The sequence below is a fragment of the Lissotriton vulgaris genome, chromosome 6 (genome assembly GCF_964263255.1).
Source record: "Lissotriton vulgaris chromosome 6, aLisVul1.2, whole genome shotgun sequence".
Classification (NCBI taxonomy): Eukaryota; Metazoa; Chordata; class Amphibia; order Caudata; family Salamandridae; genus Lissotriton; species Lissotriton vulgaris.
This window is the reverse complement of record NC_141694.1, coordinates 19978796-19999999: the sequence shown is the minus strand read 5'-3', so window position 1 is coordinate 19999999 and position 21204 is coordinate 19978796. Positions and strand designations below refer to the sequence as shown.

The following is a 21204-nucleotide window of genomic DNA, read 5'->3' as shown; positions in this document are numbered from 1 at the left end:
TCAAACCGGATGTTCTTACGATATATGGTCATGAAGAGATGAAGAAATTGAATTATTAACATGTCTCCTAGACCTGTCAATCTTAAGGCAAAAGTCTTTCGACCATTGCCATTTTTGCCTTTGACATATATTAGAATATTCAAAGGCAGTGTGAGGAAAGAGAGACATCAATTGTGTAAATGTCTCCTTCATTTGTATTTCAAGCACAACCCCTGTGATTGTGCCTAGTTCATTGCCATCACAGTGCAGATTCATCAGGTCTGGGTGTTCACAATTCAAAATGCTATCAAACCTTGGTAACAATGTGTTGTGTAGTTCCTATAAAACCTGTACAGAATCTGCGCGTTTAGACAACTTACATTGTAGGATTGGTTCAAGACTTACTCTGAGCATCCCTACCGGGTATGATCTCCTCTCCCTGTCTCGGCAAGATGTGATGTTTTTATACCCAAAGGTCTCCCCGGGGATTCTACCTTGCTGTGCCGGTGTCGGACTTAGGATGACGACGGGAATTAACTTTATACACAATTATTATGCAGGAGATGAGCCATGCTGAGTTTCCAAGAATCCTCATGCATTATGTATGAGGCTGCTTCTATGGAAATCCCACATTCGGTGTGCAGTGTTGTACCTAGTTAAAAGGTCGGTCCCCAAGAACCGTTATGTGTGCAATTTAGGGGAGAATATAGGTGATGTTACCTGAGCCTATATTGGGGTACCTATATGGAATATAACAGATGGATACCTCTATGGGCAATCTTCCAATTTTTGTTATGTCCAAGTTTGGAAATCCACAATTCTTTTCAATACCACAATTAATGGCATATTCTCCAGCCCAGTGGATGAAGCTATGTCCCAAAATCCAAAGGCGAACCAAGGTGCAGTATGAAGCTGTCAGTCTCAAGGGCAGTGCTTAAGAGAAATAATACGCTTCAGAAAGAATATGGACATACAAAAGTAAAGACAAAATTAGGAGGGAGGCTAAAACATAAATGTAATTGGTAAATGTTTGACAGTTAGAAAAGTAGGTTAGGTTATGACCAACTCCTGTTTGTATGATGCACAGTTACTTGTTAAACAGGGGGATGTTTTCCATTGGGTGATTTTCAAATTGATCTATGATCAAGTGAGAGCCTTGGGAGAGTCATTAACAAGCTTGGCTGGCTCTGGAGAGCAGCTGATGATGGTGGGCTTGTCTGGCTCACTCAAAAGATTTTGTGAAAGGAAAAGAAAAGGGAAACAGTACAAACAACATAGATCATGAAACTATAGGGTTGCACCGAAAAGAGCTTATTTTGTTAACAGTGTTCAATTGTTTTTGTACTTTAAAACGTTTTTAATAGGGTAGGACGAAAATCATGCAACTTGAAATGTGATACAAACAACAACATCTTTAAAAACCAGAAAGGAGAAATATTTGAAACAAATGTTGGAAACTACTGGTCTCCTCGGTGAACCTGCTTGTCTCTCATGAAAAAAATGATCTGCTTACATAAGCAACAAAAAAGTGCTCTATTAAGATAAGCAGGGCTATTGTCTGCTCCTGCATCTACTACCTGTGCAGGCACAGAGTCTCCTGGAGCAAATGATGTGGAAGCCCCTGAAGAGATGTCTAGCTCCACAGAATGAGCCACATCTGCCTGAGCAAGACTTCATGGATGCACAGATCTGGGGTGCCTCCACATGCCGGTTGTACTCATACTATACTGCTTCTTTCTGTTCACTGGGCTGAACTCCTTCTTGCAAAAATTTAGAGATGACATACTTTGAAAATATTGTCTTGTCACCTGTCCACATTTCAAAGAACTGCTACACCAAGGATTCTTTGGGAGTCTAGGGTGGCTGAGCTGGTGCAGCTGCCACTGGTTCCTCATCAGCCTCTGATGAGGACATCTTTGTGTTGGTAGATAAACATGAAAGGAGAGCAAGCCAAATTGTCTACCCTCATCAAAATCCAATAGGGAAATAAAGCAAAATATATGAAATCTTTTTTTCTAAATAAAGACATCCATATGAACCAATCACAATTCTTTCTTGAGGAGTGGTTCTTCTCCCATGAGCATTGCAAAATATCACAAAATATATATATTATAAAATGGGACAATCCATAAGCAATTTTTCCTAGCTAATCAATATCTCAAATTACTTAATTTGTTCAGAATTACAAGAAAGCACTGTTGTTAACTGTTATGGCAGAGTTTTTGGCTTTATTTAGCAGTGATATAGATCATTAATCTTGCTCGCATCTAGTATAGGTATTCATAGCCTGTGTTGGCCCTTTTAAGCCCTTTTTTCCAGATCTAGAAGAGGATAGCTGCTTAATATGCCTTTATTCTTGACTTTCACCTGTCTATTGCCTATTGGCTTTGACATATTAGACACATTGGTATGGTTTATGTAGGTATTCTGACAGAGCTAAGGAGCATTTCACCCCTTTTCAGGCCTACAGGCCTAGAGCTAGAGGGACTCCATCTTGATGAAGCTGAGAGGCTTTTCAGGGCAAAGGCAAAGTTTATAGTTAAGGCTGTTGTTCGCTTGGAGAGAACCGGTTCAGGCTGGCCCTTATCGAAGGAATGTATTTTTCTCCACTCCGAAGACACAACTTCAGGCTGGCCAGCTGGGAACGTGTCCTTGGTACGGGGAGGTACAAGAATTTGGTGGGCGGCAGGTTACTGGCCGTAGCTTTCCATGAAAGGACAAGCTTCCATATTAGCGAGCTACAGGAAAGGAGGAGAGTTCAGTTCAGTTCAGCTCAGTTCAGTTCAGTTTTGGAGGTCAGTCCAGCGTGGTGTGCAGTTCAGCGTGGTGCTCAGAACAGCTTGGAGCACAGAACTGCTGGGAGCTCAGAACAGCTTGGAGCTCAGAACAGCTTGCAGAGAGAGAGAGGATGTCTGCTGAAGCTGCAGAATAGAGTGCAGTTCTTGAATGGAGAAAGAAGGCAGACGATTGCTGAAGATGAGGAGAGAGAAAGCAGTGCAGAGAGCATCAAAGAAGGCTGTCAGCTGGAGCAACTGAACCAGAGGCGTGGTGATGTGGTGAAGGAGGGAGAGACAGAGAGAGCCCTAATCCCACCAGAGGCAGAGAGAGAGCCCTAATCACACCAGAGGCAGAGAGAGAAATCTTCCTTCTAATAGGTGAGGTAGTCTGAATTAGTTACACTTACACTTTATGTCCAATCTTTTCCCTTTCAGCGGAGTGTTCCTGTTATGTTTATTCTTTTCTCTTTCAAGCGGTGTGTTCTACCTATAGTCTTTGTCAGATCTGTATAAAGGTTTATATTGTACTAATAATAAATGACCCCATTAATTAGTGAATTAGTGTGCATGAGTTCTTTTATGATAAAGTTATCCTGGCTTCAAGCCAGTTGCTGTTGAGCCACTGATGGATCAAAAAGGGGGTAGGAGCGCTTAAATCAAGAAATAACTCAATCACATAGTGTGTATATCTTTGTCCTCATACAGTAAGGATAATCTTTCCTGGTAAGTATTACTGTTTGAACAGATGCTACCCCTGATCAGGTAAGTAATAGTGAGGGAGAGAGGAGACTTGCAACCAAGGAACTAAGTTAGTACACCATCCCATAATATTATTGTAGTAGCAGACCCTTAGTGAAGAGACTTCCCAATATATATATATATATGTATAGGTGTTCATAGGAATGTGGTCGTCGTTGATATGCGGTGTTAGTGAGAACGTTGGGTGGGAGACCAACGCTTATACCCACTGGATTGTGGCTTGAATAAGTGAGAACGCCAGGGAGGATACTGGCGTGTAGTTTCGCAGGATTGTGAACAGTTTGGAAAAGGGAGCATTGGGTTCTGCAGGCCCGTGTGTAGACGCACCGGATTGTGTGTCATATCTGCCCTAGGGTAGAACGGTCTGGGTCAGGGTGGCCGCGAGACCAACTGATGTGAATAAGTGTGGTGTAGGGTATGGATATCCCTAGTAATCAGTGAGTATTCTTAGTATCCCTATAGATTTAGTGGTGTTCTTAATAATATGAGCTTGTATATTGCGAGTTCCCCATCCTCAGGTAGGTACCAGGTGCCTGGATAGAGGAGTCCTGAGGAGGGAAGGTGAGTACGTTCTGGCTGGGTTGGAGGGGCCCCTGGGGGCTGATCCCACCTACTCAGAAAATCCAGCCATAACATCAACCTAGTTCCAAATTCATGATCTTGTGCTTACGAGAGCTGGAAATGAAGCATAGCGCACTTGGAGTCCACACAGGAGATTGTGTGTTCAACTCCCACGAGCAATTCTTGTGATTGTAAAAATAATGTTGGTTTATATAGTCAATGGAACAAACCATATTCAATTATACTAATATAATCAACATCTCTAATTTGTTACTTTGTTCACAAATACAGGAAAACAATGTTCTTAACATAATCCAAAATGTACGATCTCACGAGAGGGTCACAAGTGTCAATGAGAGAATACGTCCCCTTTGGGGTCCATCCAGGGGATTGTGTATTTGACTCCTGGGAGCATCTCACAAGAGTCACCACTTAAAAAAAAAAAAATGAGTATACAACCATATTTTAAGGACTCTCGTATTACAGATTAACAATAAATACTAAGTAAGCCTATAAAAAAGAACTCTGAACATTAGAGTAAAACAAAATATAGAACTCTAGTCAGCAATTAGTCACTTAAAAAACCGATGTACATATTTAAATGTTAAAACTATACAATATTAAAAAACTGATTATTCTCATTTTGATTTATAGTTACAACATTCAAATACAAATAAACACATCACATACAAAGGGTAGGAAAAGTATGCTATTACAATAATTATGAACTTGCTGGGAAAATGTCTGAAATCAAATCAACTTTATTTGGCTTCTTGTTCAAAAATCATAAAAACACACATTAAATACAAATAAAAACTCCCTCAAATAAAAGCTTGCCTCCTGGAATAGTGTCTGAAAATGTATATAAAGACAATATGGGCAGTTAATAAGCAATCAGAATGTACCAAACATTACAAAGTGCAGCATGCCAAAGCTCACAGCCAGGTCTGCGTTGTACTGCAGATTTTAAAAAGCTAGGCATGTGGAAAGCTGTACTACCCAAAAGCATTAATGAAAAGATATAGGCGGGACACACATGCCTAAAGTTAGCTTTTTTCTAGATCAGGATAATAAAAGACTTCATAGGTAAGTCATAAAAACAGCAAGACATAAAAAAAGGAAGCATGTCCTGTGGAGACTTACTGTTGCAAGCACAGGGTAGCAGCCTCTGTCCCTTCCACAGCCCTCTTGGGTGGTGACAAGAAGATGAAAAAGGTCAAGCCGGAGTCTGGTCAACAGAAAATGATGGTAGGAGTTCACAAACCCCAGTAAATATGTTCAATTATCTGCGTAGTTCATAACAAAATGAAATGATGTACACTAGGCTTCAAGAGCTTCCTAGGTTCCCTGTCTACTGACTTCGGTCTAAAAAAGGCTTCCTTGATACAAACCAGGTCCTTCTTTTCATACGATTCTGGGTTAAAAAAAGGTCTGCTCTCCCCAGGTTCACTAAACACTCCCTGATGAATTTGAGCCATGGTATATGGGAGGCATGTTCAAGGTCCATACAGTCCTTTAAGATTGATTTTTAACCATAATGAAAAGGGGGCAAAAAGCCAACAAATGAGTGATAGCCCCTAACCAGCTCTTCACAAACGATTAAATTGGAGGAGCCCTGAGGTACAGCTAAAAGCAGCTTAAAAAATATATTTTTGTCGATTTGAAGATCATCTAGGGCAATGTAGCACCACATTTTACCTCCATAAAATACTTTTGTGATGCACTTGGCCCTATAGGCTGCAATATTACCCCAATACCTAATCTAGAGGTAAAGCTAATAATAGCTGCATTTGTCATGATAAGATCACTTTACTTACAAGTTTTTATGGGCCCCCAATTCATCTTGGCATCCAACAGAACCCCCAGATAGGAAAAGAAACACGTGCTAGGGACCGGCGAGGACCCAACCTTAAAAGTGTAGGGTCTAGTCGATCAGAGGAGTTGAAATTACTATTCCCACTCCAGTGAGTGCAACAGTAGGGAAAGTTTTGGGTAGCAGAGGGTAAAAATTACTATTCCCATAACAGTAAGTATAACAAAGGGGAAAGTGTTGGATAGCGGAGGGATAAAAATTACAATTCCCACTCCAGTGAGTGCAACAGTAGGGAAAGTGTTGGATAGCAGAGGGTTAAAATTAATATACTCAACAAAGTCTATTCAAAATAAAAAGGAAACTAAATATCAACTTCAATACAAAAATTGTTAACAATACAAAAATAAAAATTATATAAAAATATTAAAAATTACAAAAGATAGAAACACATTATAATGCTACAAAAATCTAAACATTTTCTACAAACATTTTATTAAAATGTAAACAATTTATGAACAAAGAACTATATTTAATATAAATTAATTATAATCTAAAACATTAATTATTACACAAAATCAATATTTTTTACTTCCTTCCCTATAACACCACAGATTTCACAACACACATCTAAATTTATAAAAAACTGTACCTCGATAATTAATATAATAAATTATCAGATAAACAAATCTTATTAATTAAAAATCAAATTAAAACATATAAAAATGTATCTAATCACCATCACCCCTATAAAACTAAAATACACAAACAGAATAAAAGTAACCAATTACCATAAAATGAATCAGTTAATAAATGAATAATAATGAGTAAATCATTGTTAATTAATACAACTTAAAATACTTTCCACCCTCTACCCCAACAAACACCACAACACACACATAAAAATAATTACACAATTTCTATAACTCAATTAACAATGTATTAATTCATTGAAAATAATTTACTTCCCACCCTTTACATCTATAAATGCCACAACTCACATTTCAAATTAATGACACAATTTCCATAATTAATATTTATTAACTGGCAGCAATGGAGCCTAAGAATACAGTTAATACTTCCAAAGTAGCTGACTCTTTACCCAGAGGTGAGGGCCTGGAAAAAGACATTAATAAGAGCTACAGGAGTCTTGGAAGGGAACTGAAGTATGACACACAGTATGTCTTTAGAGCCTGTGTCTGACTGGTTAGCCATACAACCTAAGTGAACTCCTACCCATGTACTTAAGCCTCCAAATGGTCTCCCTTTACCCCCGACAATGCAGGTATATTAAAAGTGGCGAAACCCGGCTTTAAGACCTCCTCTCTTGCCCATGTTTCCTGGAACATGTATATCTCAAATTTACTAGTAAATAAATCCCAGTCGGGGTCATCTATCTTGTTCATCAGACCCGCAATGTTCCATACTAAGACCCTTTATGTATGACAAGTGGGGGAGTTCTGTTTCTGCAGGGGCAAAGTTGGAGGTTGGAAAAAAGTTTTGGGTGATCCACTAACATCCCTAGCAATGTCAGTCCGGGGCGCGTCACCACATGGGTGGGAGCAACCGGGGGAGCCGCTCATGCTCCCACCAATTGAATCTACACCCATTGGGATACTAATCACCTTGGGGGCAGTCTTTGTCTGGCTTTCTAGCTGTAAAATGCTAATTGGTGTCTTGATTACAGGGTAGTTTTTATTTAGTCAATCCACTCCATCAAGGCAGCTAATCCTATTTCCAGTGGGAATATTAAAACTAAATTGCTTTTGCCAGTGGTGAATTAGGCGAGGGGGCGCACCATTTGGCTAGTCAGATCTCCATTGCAGCTCTTGGTGCCTTCGGACATGGGGGGGGCCAAGTAGGGGGATAAAAATAACCTAATGGAAGTAGTGAAATTCCCCCCTTCTCCCTCCCGTCCTCTCCAGCTAAAACTCTTTGGGTCACTTGTGTATTTCTAAAATGAATTATTATGCAGTTGCCAAGTATGTCCTTGCTCCGTCTGCCAATCCAACCTACCCTGCGGGTAGTTAAGATCTCGTCCACGTATTTATAGCTAAAAGGGGTGTGGTTTACAAGTCAATGAACGCATTTGTTTTTTAACTCTTGATGGGAATCGGAGTAGCCCTTCTAAGTTCGGGAGTTCCTGCTAGGATGAGAACATATGGGGTAGATTGATGTTAATGACTGTGGGGGGAGAAAAGTGGTTGGTCTCTTCTGAATTTGTAAGCATGTCGCCCCCAGCCTGTCTATTTTTTGATTTTAGTTCTCCTGTTTTCCCCTTCAAAAAGGCAAGAGAGTTTCTGAGAAAGCGTTCCCCTGGGATGGGCATACCCCACTGCCTATGTTTACCTCCAATGCCTGACATCCGTCATTGGTTTTTAGAAGCGGGGCTTGCTCGGTAGTGATTGGGAGTGGAGTAGCCAAGATATTGCTAATGGAGGGCGGGGGAATAATCCTAGCATCAGAGCCAGTAATAATATCAGTTGCTTCCCTTGTTCTAACCCAGTCATTGAAAATAGTGGTCAACCCATTAATTCTGTCTTGGAGGGGTCTTAATTCATTCTTTACGATAACCCTCATTTGAATTTGTAGATCTACCAATAGCTTTGCAACCCACAGAGGCTGGTCACTAGAGGGATCTAGACTCTTATCTAGGGTCGCCCCCACAGAGATTTCATTGTCAGTGATTCTGGGATTCGGTTTTTTACTTCTTCTTGTAACTTTCGCCGTGGGGTTGGGTTTAGATTCACATTTCCTTCCCTGTTGGGTTAGCGAAGTGGTCTTAAGTTGTTCTGGACTAATTGATTCAATACACACGGGTTGATCGCTAAAGGACTCCAATACTGGGGACCCTGTTGATTGGGGGGGGGGCTGGGTTCAAGAGATACTGAATCTAGGTTTGGAGTCAAAGATAGACGCCTCTCTGTCCTCTCAATTTCAGTAGCTACTTCTCCCAGGGCTTTTTCCAGCATTCTATCTATGGAAGTCGGTTTGCTGGGCATTGGTTTTAGTAGGGCTAACATCTGTTTTTTTTCCACACATGCCCGTTTCCCCATTGTGCGCAGCTCTTTTAGTTGAGCTCACCTGAGATGTACAATTGGATTTAAAACAGGGAGAGTTTTAGGCTATTGTGCACACAATCAGGTTGGAAGATCTGTTCAATTCACATAGATGTCAAATAATATAAACAAACTAAAAAAAAAAAGAAATCTATCCAGGGCTAAAAAACTTGTACTCATACAGATCTTTTAAGTCTCTAAACTATGACAATGAAAGGGTCTCAATGCACCGGCCTTATACAGGGGGAAAACAATGCCAGTTATTTAATAAACAACTCGATCAACAGTACAGGGAGTTGTTGTCCTGGGCCTCTCGTAAAGCCTAGGAAGTCGGCTCCCCCTCTAGCAGCAAGCAATGGTGGCAGAAATAGGGGCTGGCATGGCGGAGCGCTTCTGGCTTGCGTTATGGCCCCCTCATGGCTGGATCCGGTGAGTTCATGTCCCCGTAACAATCAATATAATTATCAATTAATTAATTAGTTTCAATTAACAGCCAATCAATAATTAATTAATACCAAATTAATTACCACAATTAGCATGATAAAATCTAAATTAAATAAATACTGATAAATACAAAATAATAATTTATTTATTATCATTAAATTACTTCCCACCCTACTCCCCTAATAACCCATAAACCGCTACAGAACTAAAAAACATAACATTTAATTAACATACAATTATCAACTATTAAAAATGTAACATTATAATTAAAAACAAAAGCAATTCTTAGTTAAAAAAATATTATCACATACTTTTAAAATTTATACTAAAATACATAACACTAATATATCTAAATCAATATTTTAAACAACAATATTTTCGGAACCGATATTACTGACTTCGATATTTAAAAAAACAATATTTCTTACCTTAAAGTCGATATTCTGGACCACAATATTCTTGCCGTCGATATTCCTGCATCACGATATTTACAACTCAATATTTTTGTGTATCGATATTAAAAACTCAATATTCTGTCTGTGCACTGGAGAATACTCTCCTGCAATTAGAAGGGGGTGGTATATACTGCTAAATTGCTGAATGAGGCCCAGGCTAACTAAAACCCTCAATACCAGAGCGTCCCATGTATCCACATTGTCATGTTTAACTATGTTGCTACCCATGTAGTTATACTGGGTCAGATTAGGAAAGTCATAGCTTGTTTGGTTCCAATTTGGCGTCCAGTCCTTCCAATAAGGTACCCACAAATGTTTCCATCATAGCCATGTCCTCCTTAGGCAGGGTCTGAGCACGGTGTGTATTGGACATCTGGTCATCGGCCCTGGGACGCTTTGCCTTACCCCCTGTCAAAGAACACTTTCTATTAGTCCTGATCCCAAAACCTCACCAGTACCCTGCGCCCCTGTTGAAACGAGAGGGCAGGGACAGTGATCTTACTACAACCGGGCACGAACACTGGTGCTTTTTTGCCCCGACTTACGTCATCCGTAATTGCATCAGAAGAACCTACTTATTCTTCCTGGACACAGATGGGCCAGGTGGAGAGACCCCTGACTGGCTCGGCCACTTTCACCAACTCCAGGCTGCGCGAAGCTGAAACTGAATCACATGGGGGAATGGATAAAAGGGGGAGCTGGTGTTTTGCCAGGGAGCATGAAAGCTGACATACCGCAAGCTCTATCTCCTTGTCTATGACACCCACAGCACGCTATAAGAAGGAATCCATTGTGGTTTTTGCAGGGGCCACCGGAGCTGCCACCACTGTTTTGCATTTCCCCATGAAGCCCAGAGTCAAAGCTGCAGATGATGCATGTCTAAACAGAGTGGACCGGGCAGGGCAGCAGAATGAGGGACTTCTAACCAGTATTGCCTAAGTTTACCCTAATGGAGCATGGAGTGGGGGAAAAATGATAATCTAACATGCAACAAAGAACAGGATAAATACCGGGTGCCAGTCTGTTGGCAGGACGCCCTGCTCAGCATACCTTACGTTAGAGGTAGAGCTAACCAGCTCAGCAGCCATGTGTCCAGTATGCTCAACAGAGGTTGCAGTTGAGCAGCTGAAAAAGATTACAGTCATAAAGGAAACACCAAAGGTTTGAAACATCTCTTCATCTGCTACACAATTGTCAGTCAGGGATCAGGCCACAAGTAAGTTGAGAGACAACGTTGATCAACATGAGAGAGGCTCTTCTGGAAGGCTTTGGTAATTCCACTTACCTTCTTCTTGGTCCACTGACACCTCCAACAAACCCCCTCCTAATTGCAGGATGCGAGCGAGGCACCTCTGGATATGTAAACCAGGTCTTGAGGAATGAGGTGAGTGCATTCTTCCACAACCAAAGATAACCCGGAGTGAAACTTTAAGCAGCAGCCCTGGGAAAAGGCACCCTACCTCTGGGTCACTCAGAATTCTCCAAGGTGGCCTGGGGTCCCACACGGAGGACACATGAGCAGTTAGGACCCTTGAAATCACGGCGTCCCTAGAAGCACGGAGTCCACACTGTCAATTTGGCCCGATCCGCTTAGCAGAGGGTCAAGCTGCAGTGCCAAATGGAGAGTCACTCACCCTCGAATCTTGCGGGGTGAGACATAGGCAGATAATTCATGTGAACACCAGGCCCTCCAGGGCTTCTCCCGATCAGGCCAGTGGGGAGAGGGGTAGCTGCAAGGCAGGCCACCAGGTCCAGAGAAAAGGTCACAGCAGGAAGCGTTCAGCGCACCCGCATACATTCAAGGAGCACATACCACCCTGCGGCATAGTCAGACCCAGCTCGGACTTGATGCCTATTAGGTTATTAGGGCCACAGCAGAGTGTATTACATGTACAAGTCACAACAAGAAAATGTCTCAATATGAGAGTCAGGTGGACTGAAGAGACAGACAATCTCAACACAAATGTTGCATTACTCTGTTTTATACTCAAACATATTTTTTTAGAAACATTTTGCAAAGTTTGCACTCTTTCCTGCTAAGCTGCAATACGAAAGCAATTGCCTTTCAGAATAATGTCCGCACATGATGCATTATTCAGTTATTCTACCTTATATACACTTTTGTGTCTTTTAAAAAACTTTTTTTTAAAACTAGAAATTCATTAAAAGAAACAAAGGTTAAAGTAACGCTATAATTAGGTGTGGTAAAAATAATTTTATTGTTTTAAAAAGAATTAGAAATTCACTGAAAAAAAGCATCAAGTAACATTATAATTAGGTGAATTCGTCAGTTACATCATTAGCATTTTGAACTAAAAAAACATAAATTCAGCAGTTATAGTTAGCATTGCTAACTATAACTTGCTCCCCCGACCATGCAATACGTATGACATCACATATGACATCACTCATGGCATGTTCTATGACATCCTTTATACCATCAATGATGACATCTCAAATGACATCATTGATGAAATCACTGATGACATCATTCAAACTTATTTTTTCTGCATACTGCTCTTTAAATTACTATGATATTAGGGGCCTGACAGTAACTCCTAAATATCAGTCATATCTACTGCAACCACAGATACAACTCTCTTAGGTGTTAAAAGCAAGCATTATATGTAACACTAAGCCTATAGCATACACTTTACAATTAGGATAGATCACATTAAGAATCAACCACACATATATGGGAAACCTTAATTCCTGCAATCTTAAATCTCTATACAATTATTGAGAGAAAAACAAAATACTGAATGGCAGTTAAAAAAATGTAGCCTGTACATACAGCTTTACCCTGGATTATACCTGTGGCACTCACTGAGTGTATATTAAGAAATTCTGTTGATATCAGCTGAAAAGTGGGCACTGTAAACATTATTTTTCTCGCTGTGGCAAGAGTTTGTGTCAAACTGTTGCAGGCAGAGAAACTTTAATGAAAACCTTACCACAGAGTATCCAAAATATCTACTGAGAACAGTGTACACTCTGTGCAACAGTTGTCCAAAAACAATATTTGCTCAAAAATATCACAATCTGAAGGTGCTAAAGTACATACTACCTGTATCCTTCATATTGTGGTGAAAGTTTTACATAGAGCTCATCATTTCTAGCAAAACTAGGACACACACATATCTTAGTATCTAGTGCACAGTCTTCTGTATTTAGTATAAAAATATCAAATGACAAGATTCTTTCTAATAATCCCATTCCCAGTACTTAGAAGAAGAATAAATCTTTATTGTTTAAGTTAATTAAAACCATAACAATATTTCAATAAACCTGGCCATGTTATGACAAATATCATGTACATATTAAAATCTTATAATCACCAATAGTACATTTGCAGGAGAAAGAGGCAATGGGGCACATGCTTCAAAGTAGGGAATTGTGAATCCTTAATAGGAATTATTAAAGAATCACTATTAGGCAGTCGCAATTACCTATGCATGTAGGTTTCGCCAAAAAAAGTGTGATTCCTACATATTCCTTAATAGCGAATCGCAAATTGCTTTTTGCTATTAAGGAAGGCCTTCCCATTCATTCCTATGGGCAACTGGTGCTTGTGTAAAGCTCTCTGATTCCCGATACCTTCGGGTCAAGTTTGTGCTATATAAAACTCGGAGACAAATAAAAGAAGACATATTTTAGCAGTTGAAGGAGGCAAATTCAAGGATTTAGGAGAAGGAAATAGTTTTAACCTAAGTATGGGATCTCTACATATGTTGTTTATTTCGGTAGTCAGTATATTGCCACATTAGGTTTGATTTTGATGTTATAGTGCGAAGAAAGAATATGTTTTGCAGAAATGTTTGATTTCAATAGTTTTTAAGTAAGTTTACTCAAAACATACTCAGAAAAGAAAGACAAACCAATCAACTATTGAATTTGTTCACAACAATGAAACTGAGTAGAATATTCATTTAGAACTTATTGCCTTACTTGCAAGCCCTGTGCACGGCCGGTGCATTTTTTTTAATGTACTAGCGGCCTGCGTGGCTTTCCATTAGCCTTGTAAATATGGCCGCCTTTCAGGCATTACTTTGCGTGAAAGGGGCGTTTCATGGGTGTTGCTATGGGTTTTCCCATTCAACATCCATGGAACCTGGTGAATTCCCAGATTTGCAAGGTTTTGTAAAACTGGGAATGCAGCAGATTCCTATTCGTCCCCAGGGGAGATGTAAGGGAGGCACAACAAGGAGTAATACCTCTATTTCTCCACTGTTTTCCTTTTTCTATGTGTGTTGCATTCTAAACAATCAACCCTACAATGCAGACTCCCTTGCTTCATGGCGCAAGGGCACCTGCGTTGGGGCATGACAGCCCATTGTGTGCCAGCACCGGAGGATAAGGACCGGAATGCTCTGTAACTTGTATCTTTTGATGCACGTAAGCATAGCAGTAAGGCTTGCAGCTCTGCCATGCATCAGAATATTGTAAATATTGCCCTTACTTTGCAAGAATTATGGCATGATAATATGGGTAATTAGCAGAAACCTTGTCAACTTCACTCATGGAGGAAATCATGAACTAGACCCAGCACAACATGCATATTCTCAATGCAACCCAGATAAAAATACTACTGGAGATTGAGGATAACGTTAATCTTTTTGTTTTCTTTTTAGACCGATTAGATTGTTTTGGTGTTGGTGTTCCCCAAATTATAAATCATAAATGTCAGAATGCATTGCCTAGGCATACCTGAGGACGGTGGGGTAGAGCTCAGCGGTGTACAGGTAAAGGACCATGAAGGCACATCCGGAGAAACCTTTCCCTAAAGTCGCAATTGTTGTTCGCAGAGGGCCCAGAGCTGGACATTGGTGGGTTACGTAAGAAAGAAGAGAAGGAAAAGGTAATAAAATGTTGTTATTCATTTTATTCAAACCTACACACAGTATCAATAAATAGAATTATTATTCATTTCAGGAAATAAACAATAGTATAGATCAGCCCATTGACACCAACTACTCCTAGTTTGTCTAATGGATTAACAACTTGAATTATAGGATATAATTTTCTGTCTCAGTTAAGTTTATAGAATATAGTGTATTTCATAGGCAGTATAGTGTACATAGACCAATTATTATAGAACCCAAAACTAGAACAGCTCAACTCTTCACACCAAGGAGTGTGTGTGCTGCACCTCTCAATTGGCCATGGGCCAACCCGTCCCAATTATATATCGGATAGTGAGCTGTTAGCTCTTATGGTGTGCACTGCCACTGCCGCTGTTGTTCCCAAGAGGCAATCGTTTAGTAATAAACAAAAAAAAATCCACCCACTGTGGGTTGCACCACCATATGTCAATAACACAAATATTAATGGAATCGATGAAAAGTGTCCATTAGTAGTTGTTTGCGTTTTCAATCTTCTTTATTCAATTTTCATCGGGCAGCCAACGCGTTTCATTCAAAAGAACTTTGTCAGGGCTGTAAAAACAATTAAAAACATTTATATAATACTATATACAAACATTAATCCTCCAATCCTAATGTTCACAATAGTAAGACAGAGGCAAGTTTACTTTGCACACAACTCTCTAATCCTCTAAAACACTCTGTTGCATATTGAAAAACTATACAATAAATACATCAAAATATACTCACTGTCTGTACAGTGAGGCTCTACTTTCTTGTGTATGTTCGATATTTGTCCACTTTAAGGCCATACTAGCATCCACTCTCATTTGTCCTCCCTCATAATCACAGTTTCAGTTGCAGTTACAACATTTAGCAATGCCACAAAATTTGTGGAAGGAGCTAAATTCCTACCATCATTGTTATTTGAAAGAACATTTTGTTGTATAGACCAATACAATCCAGATTATTCAGTTGGATCTCATCTTTCTTTGTCTATCCAAAACAACAAGTATCTTCCCATTAAATTGCTCACAATAGTCCTTTTGAAAAAGAATCACTGGTTAACTCCAGATTCCAGATTCTACAATATTTGCTTCTATTATTCCAAGTAATAGTTTGCATCTCTTACAAATATATTAGGCCTATTTCCAACAACAACAAAATGCCATAACATATGTAGTACCCCACTTTCAGTCCATTGAGGATTTGGTATAACACTAGAGAGATAGTACAACAAACTATGGTATGATTATGGTATGATTATTTCAAATACGGAACAAATCATGTTATAACGCATAGAGTGCTATCATGTTTGCTGTCCTAGGGCACTATCTGTGTAATAAGATGTGGCTCCCAATGTATAAGAAATCGTGGATACTGCAACATTATGAAATGATGTGCTCGTTGTGCTAAAAGGAACATCTTTTCCTCTGTTGATAGTACATAACACATGAGAGGAGTTCAAAATGGTTTAAAATGAGTTACGTATACCTGGATGGTTTGTGTTAATATGAGAAGAACAACGTGCACATTACAATAGGTATTATTAAATTGTGATTTTGAGATCAAACTGTACATATGGGTCTATCATGTTATAATGAACCCTGCATGGTAAATGGAATCCACTTCAGACAGGATTAAGCAGGAACAGATGACTAATTAAAATAAGTGTACCCTTCCAGTAGAGATATACATTTCTTATTGATTTGGACTTTCAAATATGGGTCCCCGTGTAACATTTAACATTTTTTGCATTTTGCAAATTGCTTTCTTTGGATATCGGAACCAGTGTAGTAGATGTATTGGTTAGTTGATCTCATGGGAGTTTGTGAGCTCGTGTTTATTACTGGCTCGTGTTATTGTATTTCTTTGAATGCATGAGTGTGTTCTGGGCTCGTGGGTCTCTCAGTGACTGCAGTTGCTGGGAGGACTTCGGGCTGAGAGCACACGATATTTGTGGGTGAATTACTTGGAGAATAAACCTATACGTATTCAAACAAGGAACTTAGGAAAATCCTATTTATTACATGGTTAAAATAGGTTTTGATTTTAACGCCGGTGCTAATATTAATAGCAATCTTGAGAGGACCAAAGTACAACCAGCTTTCAAAAAGACGAGTGCTTTATTGCTTTTCTGTTACTGGTCACAATAAGGCTACTGCCAGGTCCGTGATTTGGAGACATTCCCTTGGGACACACGTTACGTGAAAACACGGTGCATGTTACATGCGGAAATAAAAAGCGGCGCATTTTGGGCGTCCCTCGTGAACTTTCGAACAGATTTTTTCATTTCCGAAGCAGCACGCTGCTCTTTCCGGTGAGTACGGGGTTGCACTTATGATCTCAGTATGGGGGGCCTTGGAGACGGACCTGAATTGCGATCTGTAGCGGTGGAGAGAGGGTATTTTTTATAGTTTGCGTGCAAATTGGGTGTATTATCGTAACAGGTTCTAGATTTTTATGAGGCCTGAAAACCGCTATTTGAAACTCTAATATTGAATAATAAGGTCGTGTAAAAACGCATGATGCCGAGTAACAAACGTAGGTTTGTTTTTTCTGGTTAATAATGTTTAACCTGTTGTCAATGTGGCAGCATGTTGTTTTTGGATTAGGAGGAGGGCTAGTTCCAGTTACTTCTGTGTGGAGAAAAGTTTCTTGACGAACAAGTAATAGGCTCAAACAAAACGCAGTAAAGAATAGTTTGATTTTATATTTGACAATTCAAGTAAAGGGACTAGAATTTTTATATATAACGGATGGGGATAATGACCCACTCTTTAGTTTCGATGTGGCCCTGACCATTTTGTATGGCACAGAGCTAGTAAATGAAAGGGAAAGCTTAGATAACTGTTAACAATGGAGGCGCTAGTGTGCTACAATGGACAAGGAATATAATATACCGGAATAAGGTGGCGCTTTAAAAATCACATCTGGATAAGACCTAAAGTATGATTTTGATGATGGGCAGGTGGTGGGTACATCTCCCCCATGGGGCAACTGCTTGCAGAATCTGGTAGTTTCTACAGATCAGGAGACAAATATTATTGTTTTTACTATACAGGCACAGTAGCCGTTTACGTACAATTGGATATCGAACAAAGATGGACAAGATGTGAAGTCTGTGCTTATTGGACACAGTCAGCATGGCAAGATGCTGCCTTGCAGAAATTACACTATTTTAGACCATGTACTTTGGACTCTTTTTAGGGTAGTGGCTCCTAGATACATACAATTGACATAGCTCGAAGACATGAAAAATTATTTGCCCTGGAACAGTAACATGGCTTTTTTAACTAATAGAACTGATAGCATTGGTTCCCTCTTGATTCTGTTGGGGATGAAATTCGACATATAAAAATGTAAACTTTGATAAGTAGTTTAGTACCAAGAGTTGATTCATACATGTCAATAAATGTCGGACTGATAATAGAAAATGTGGTAATAGAGACATGATCGGATGAAATGTTGTTGGAAATAGGCCTAATATATTTGTAAGAGATGCAAACTATAACTTGGAATAATAGAAGCAAATATTGTAGAATCTGGAATCTGGAGTTAACCAGAGGTTCTTTTTCAAAAGGACTATTCTGAGCAATTTAATGAGAAGATACTCGTTGTTTTGGATAGACAAAGAAAGATGAGATCCAACTGAATAATCTGGATTGTATTGGTCTATACAACAAAATGTTCCTTCAAATAGCAATGCCCCAAATTTTGTGGCATTGCTTAAAGTTGTAACAGCAACTGAAACTGTGATTATGAGGACAAATGAATATGGATGCTAGTATGGCCTTAAAGTGGACAAATATCGAACATACACAAGAAAGTAGAGTCTCACTGTACAGACAGTGAGTATATTTTGATGTATTTATTGTATAGTTTGTAAATATGCAACAGTGTTTTAGAGGATTAGAGAATTGTGTGCAAAGTAAACTGCCTCTGTCTTACTATTGTGAATATAAGGATTGGAGGATTAATGTTTGTATATGTTACTATATAAATGTTTTTACAGCCCTGACGAAGTTCTTATGAACGAAACGCGTTGGCTGCCCGATGACAATTGAATAAAGAAGATTAAAAAAGCAAACAACTACTGATGGACACTTTTCATTGATTCAATTAATATATGTGTTATTGACATATGGTGGTGCAACCCACAGTGGGAGGAATAGACCAATTATTATACAGGCAAGGTAAAAGAACATTAGACAAATATATACTAATACAACATTGGAATGTTGATTGCTCCAGTAAGGACAATGGACTGCTCCGGGCTTCTATTGGCTGGTCAAAACCAGGAGAGCAACATTCCAGCTGGTGCTGTGAGCAAAGGCCTCTCTGAGCCCAATGGGATTTAAACCCCCTGTGGCACAGTGAGGCTTTTGTTTTTACTATATAGAGCATTCTGACCTCTAGGATTGGAATGTTCCAATAGCCTTAGAGCCCTCCTAGTGGGCTCTACCAGCCATCAAAGGCCTACTCCCTTAATGCTGGAGCAGGCCTTTAATAGCCGGTAGAGTCCGCTAGGAAGGCCATAATAAAACTTTAGAGTCATATATTATTCACAATATAGCTCACGGAAATTTGTCATCATATCCTTAAAGCAATATTTTTTTCTTCTTGTCTTCAATTAAATCTCCTCCATTGTTGATATACAAAACATTTTGTACATCCATACTACAATTTTGTGTATCTTTTTTGATTTTTAACTTCTCAGAGTTAGACCATACTTTTTTGAACCAGAGGTTGGTGTCAAGTGTAATTTTATTCACTATGCATAAATAATAAAATAAAATCAGTAACTTGCTTATGGGAAAGTGTCTCTTTTAGTGTGGTCACCCCTATTTTTAACTGATGCTGCTAGTATTTGAATTCTGCACTCTGGGGCACTGCTATCCAGTGCCCAGTGCATCTTCCTGGTGACTTATTACATGACAGAATAGTCACCAGTGAATTGTAGCATGTGTTTTGCCATACACTTGGCTGACCAGAAAAACATTGTTTCAGGCTGACAGGCATAGCTAGCTTAGAAACCTGCAGCTGAATGTATCAAAATAAATCTATTTTGACAGGAGAAAACCTTACTTTTAAGTACTTAATAAGTCACTCCTTAGTAAGCCTCGCAGGTCACCAGGAACGCTGCATAGTAGTTAAGAGTGGAACACATAGTAATTAAAGGTTAACATATCCCTGCAGTGTCTAGCCTCCAACATCTGTTTTCACTATATAGGTATTATGGTCTTGTCTATATGTAAAGCTAAAGTGCAATTAAATTTCTAACTTTGTATAATTGCCCTAGAAAAAATTCCAGAGTTCATTCAATCACTGTTTTGATATTTATACAAAATGTCCAATTCAAGTATTGAATTGGATTTTTGACAAATATTCAGGAAACAAGACTTTTTAAAAGTTGCACTTTTGTGCCTAAAGTTTTAGGAGGCAAATTAAAATTAGCTTCCTCTGGATTCCCCCCTGCCAATTTTGCCTCCCTTGAGTAGATGTGAAACTGTTCCCGAAGTGTGATCAGCTTATCTCAGGTAAAGCCAATAGGTAGATCCCAAGAACTACATTAACTTGAAAGGGACCAGGAAGAGTCTTGTTCATTGATTGTTTTTTGTAAGGTGAGACCTGGAGAAGTGGGTCCTTTTGAATGATCCCACAATATACTCTAATCTCCCCTGACTCAATTCACAGCAGGAAGGAGGGTGGTACCGGAACCAATCAACTGTAGTTAGTTGGGTGGAGGCAGCTTATTTTCATGCTTTCCACAGTTGGTGGGTCACAATTCTTCTCCACGGCGAGAAGGGTTCCTTATATCTTGATTTTCTCTTGAAAGGGTATACTATTGGATAGTTTACTATGAGGCAAATATAATTTGTTTTAAAAGGGGCAAAGTTTGTCCTAAGAATCTTTCTTTCAATTGTCAAGGAGTCCTCCCAAACCACTAGCTAGTGGACTGCACAAATGTGTCACCTCACTACTTGCACTTCTGACCACCTCTGGACCTGTGGAAGATCTGAAGAGCAACATGTCTGCTGTCTGTAACGAGTAAGGAGTCTTGAGGGGCATGACCTGATTCTGCTTTTACCAAGGATTGAGAAGTGGACTTCAAGGGTCAGCTGGTTCACCTTCCGATTGGCATAAAACAAGCTGCAAGAGGCCTTTCCTGGAAGGGACCTGTAGAGCAATGGCAGGTGGACCCCAACTGGCTTTGCTGGTGGCCTCTGCTTGAATGATCCCTAGCCTCTAAGTGTTGTCTATGAGTTCCTGGGACCCTTAGAAGTGACCAAGAGGAATAAACCAGAAACATGGAAATGTTTCAACCTCAGGAAGAGTGGTACAAGTGATCACCAGTAGCCACCAACCACTAACCAGCAGTCACTAGCAACCAAGGCAATCTGACAAGCCAAACTCATTTAGAGGAACACAATCAGGTTGGTCCTTCTAAACGAAATTAAATTAATTGAAATTGCAATTTATAGAGCGCTCGATTAC

At 39.5% G+C, this 21204-nt stretch overlaps 1 protein-coding gene across 1 annotated transcript in view; it reads right to left on the bottom strand.

Annotated features, from left to right (window-relative positions):
* The window catches only part of LOC147706713 (solute carrier family 22 member 7-like), a 302246-nt gene that overhangs the window by 11468 nt on the left and 269574 nt on the right, over positions 1-21204 (bottom strand). The window contains exon 8 of the mRNA XM_086925117.1: positions 14552-14660. Within this exon, the coding sequence (XP_086781243.1) occupies positions 14552-14660 (109 nt within the window). The remainder of the gene's footprint in view (positions 1-14551; positions 14661-21204) is intronic.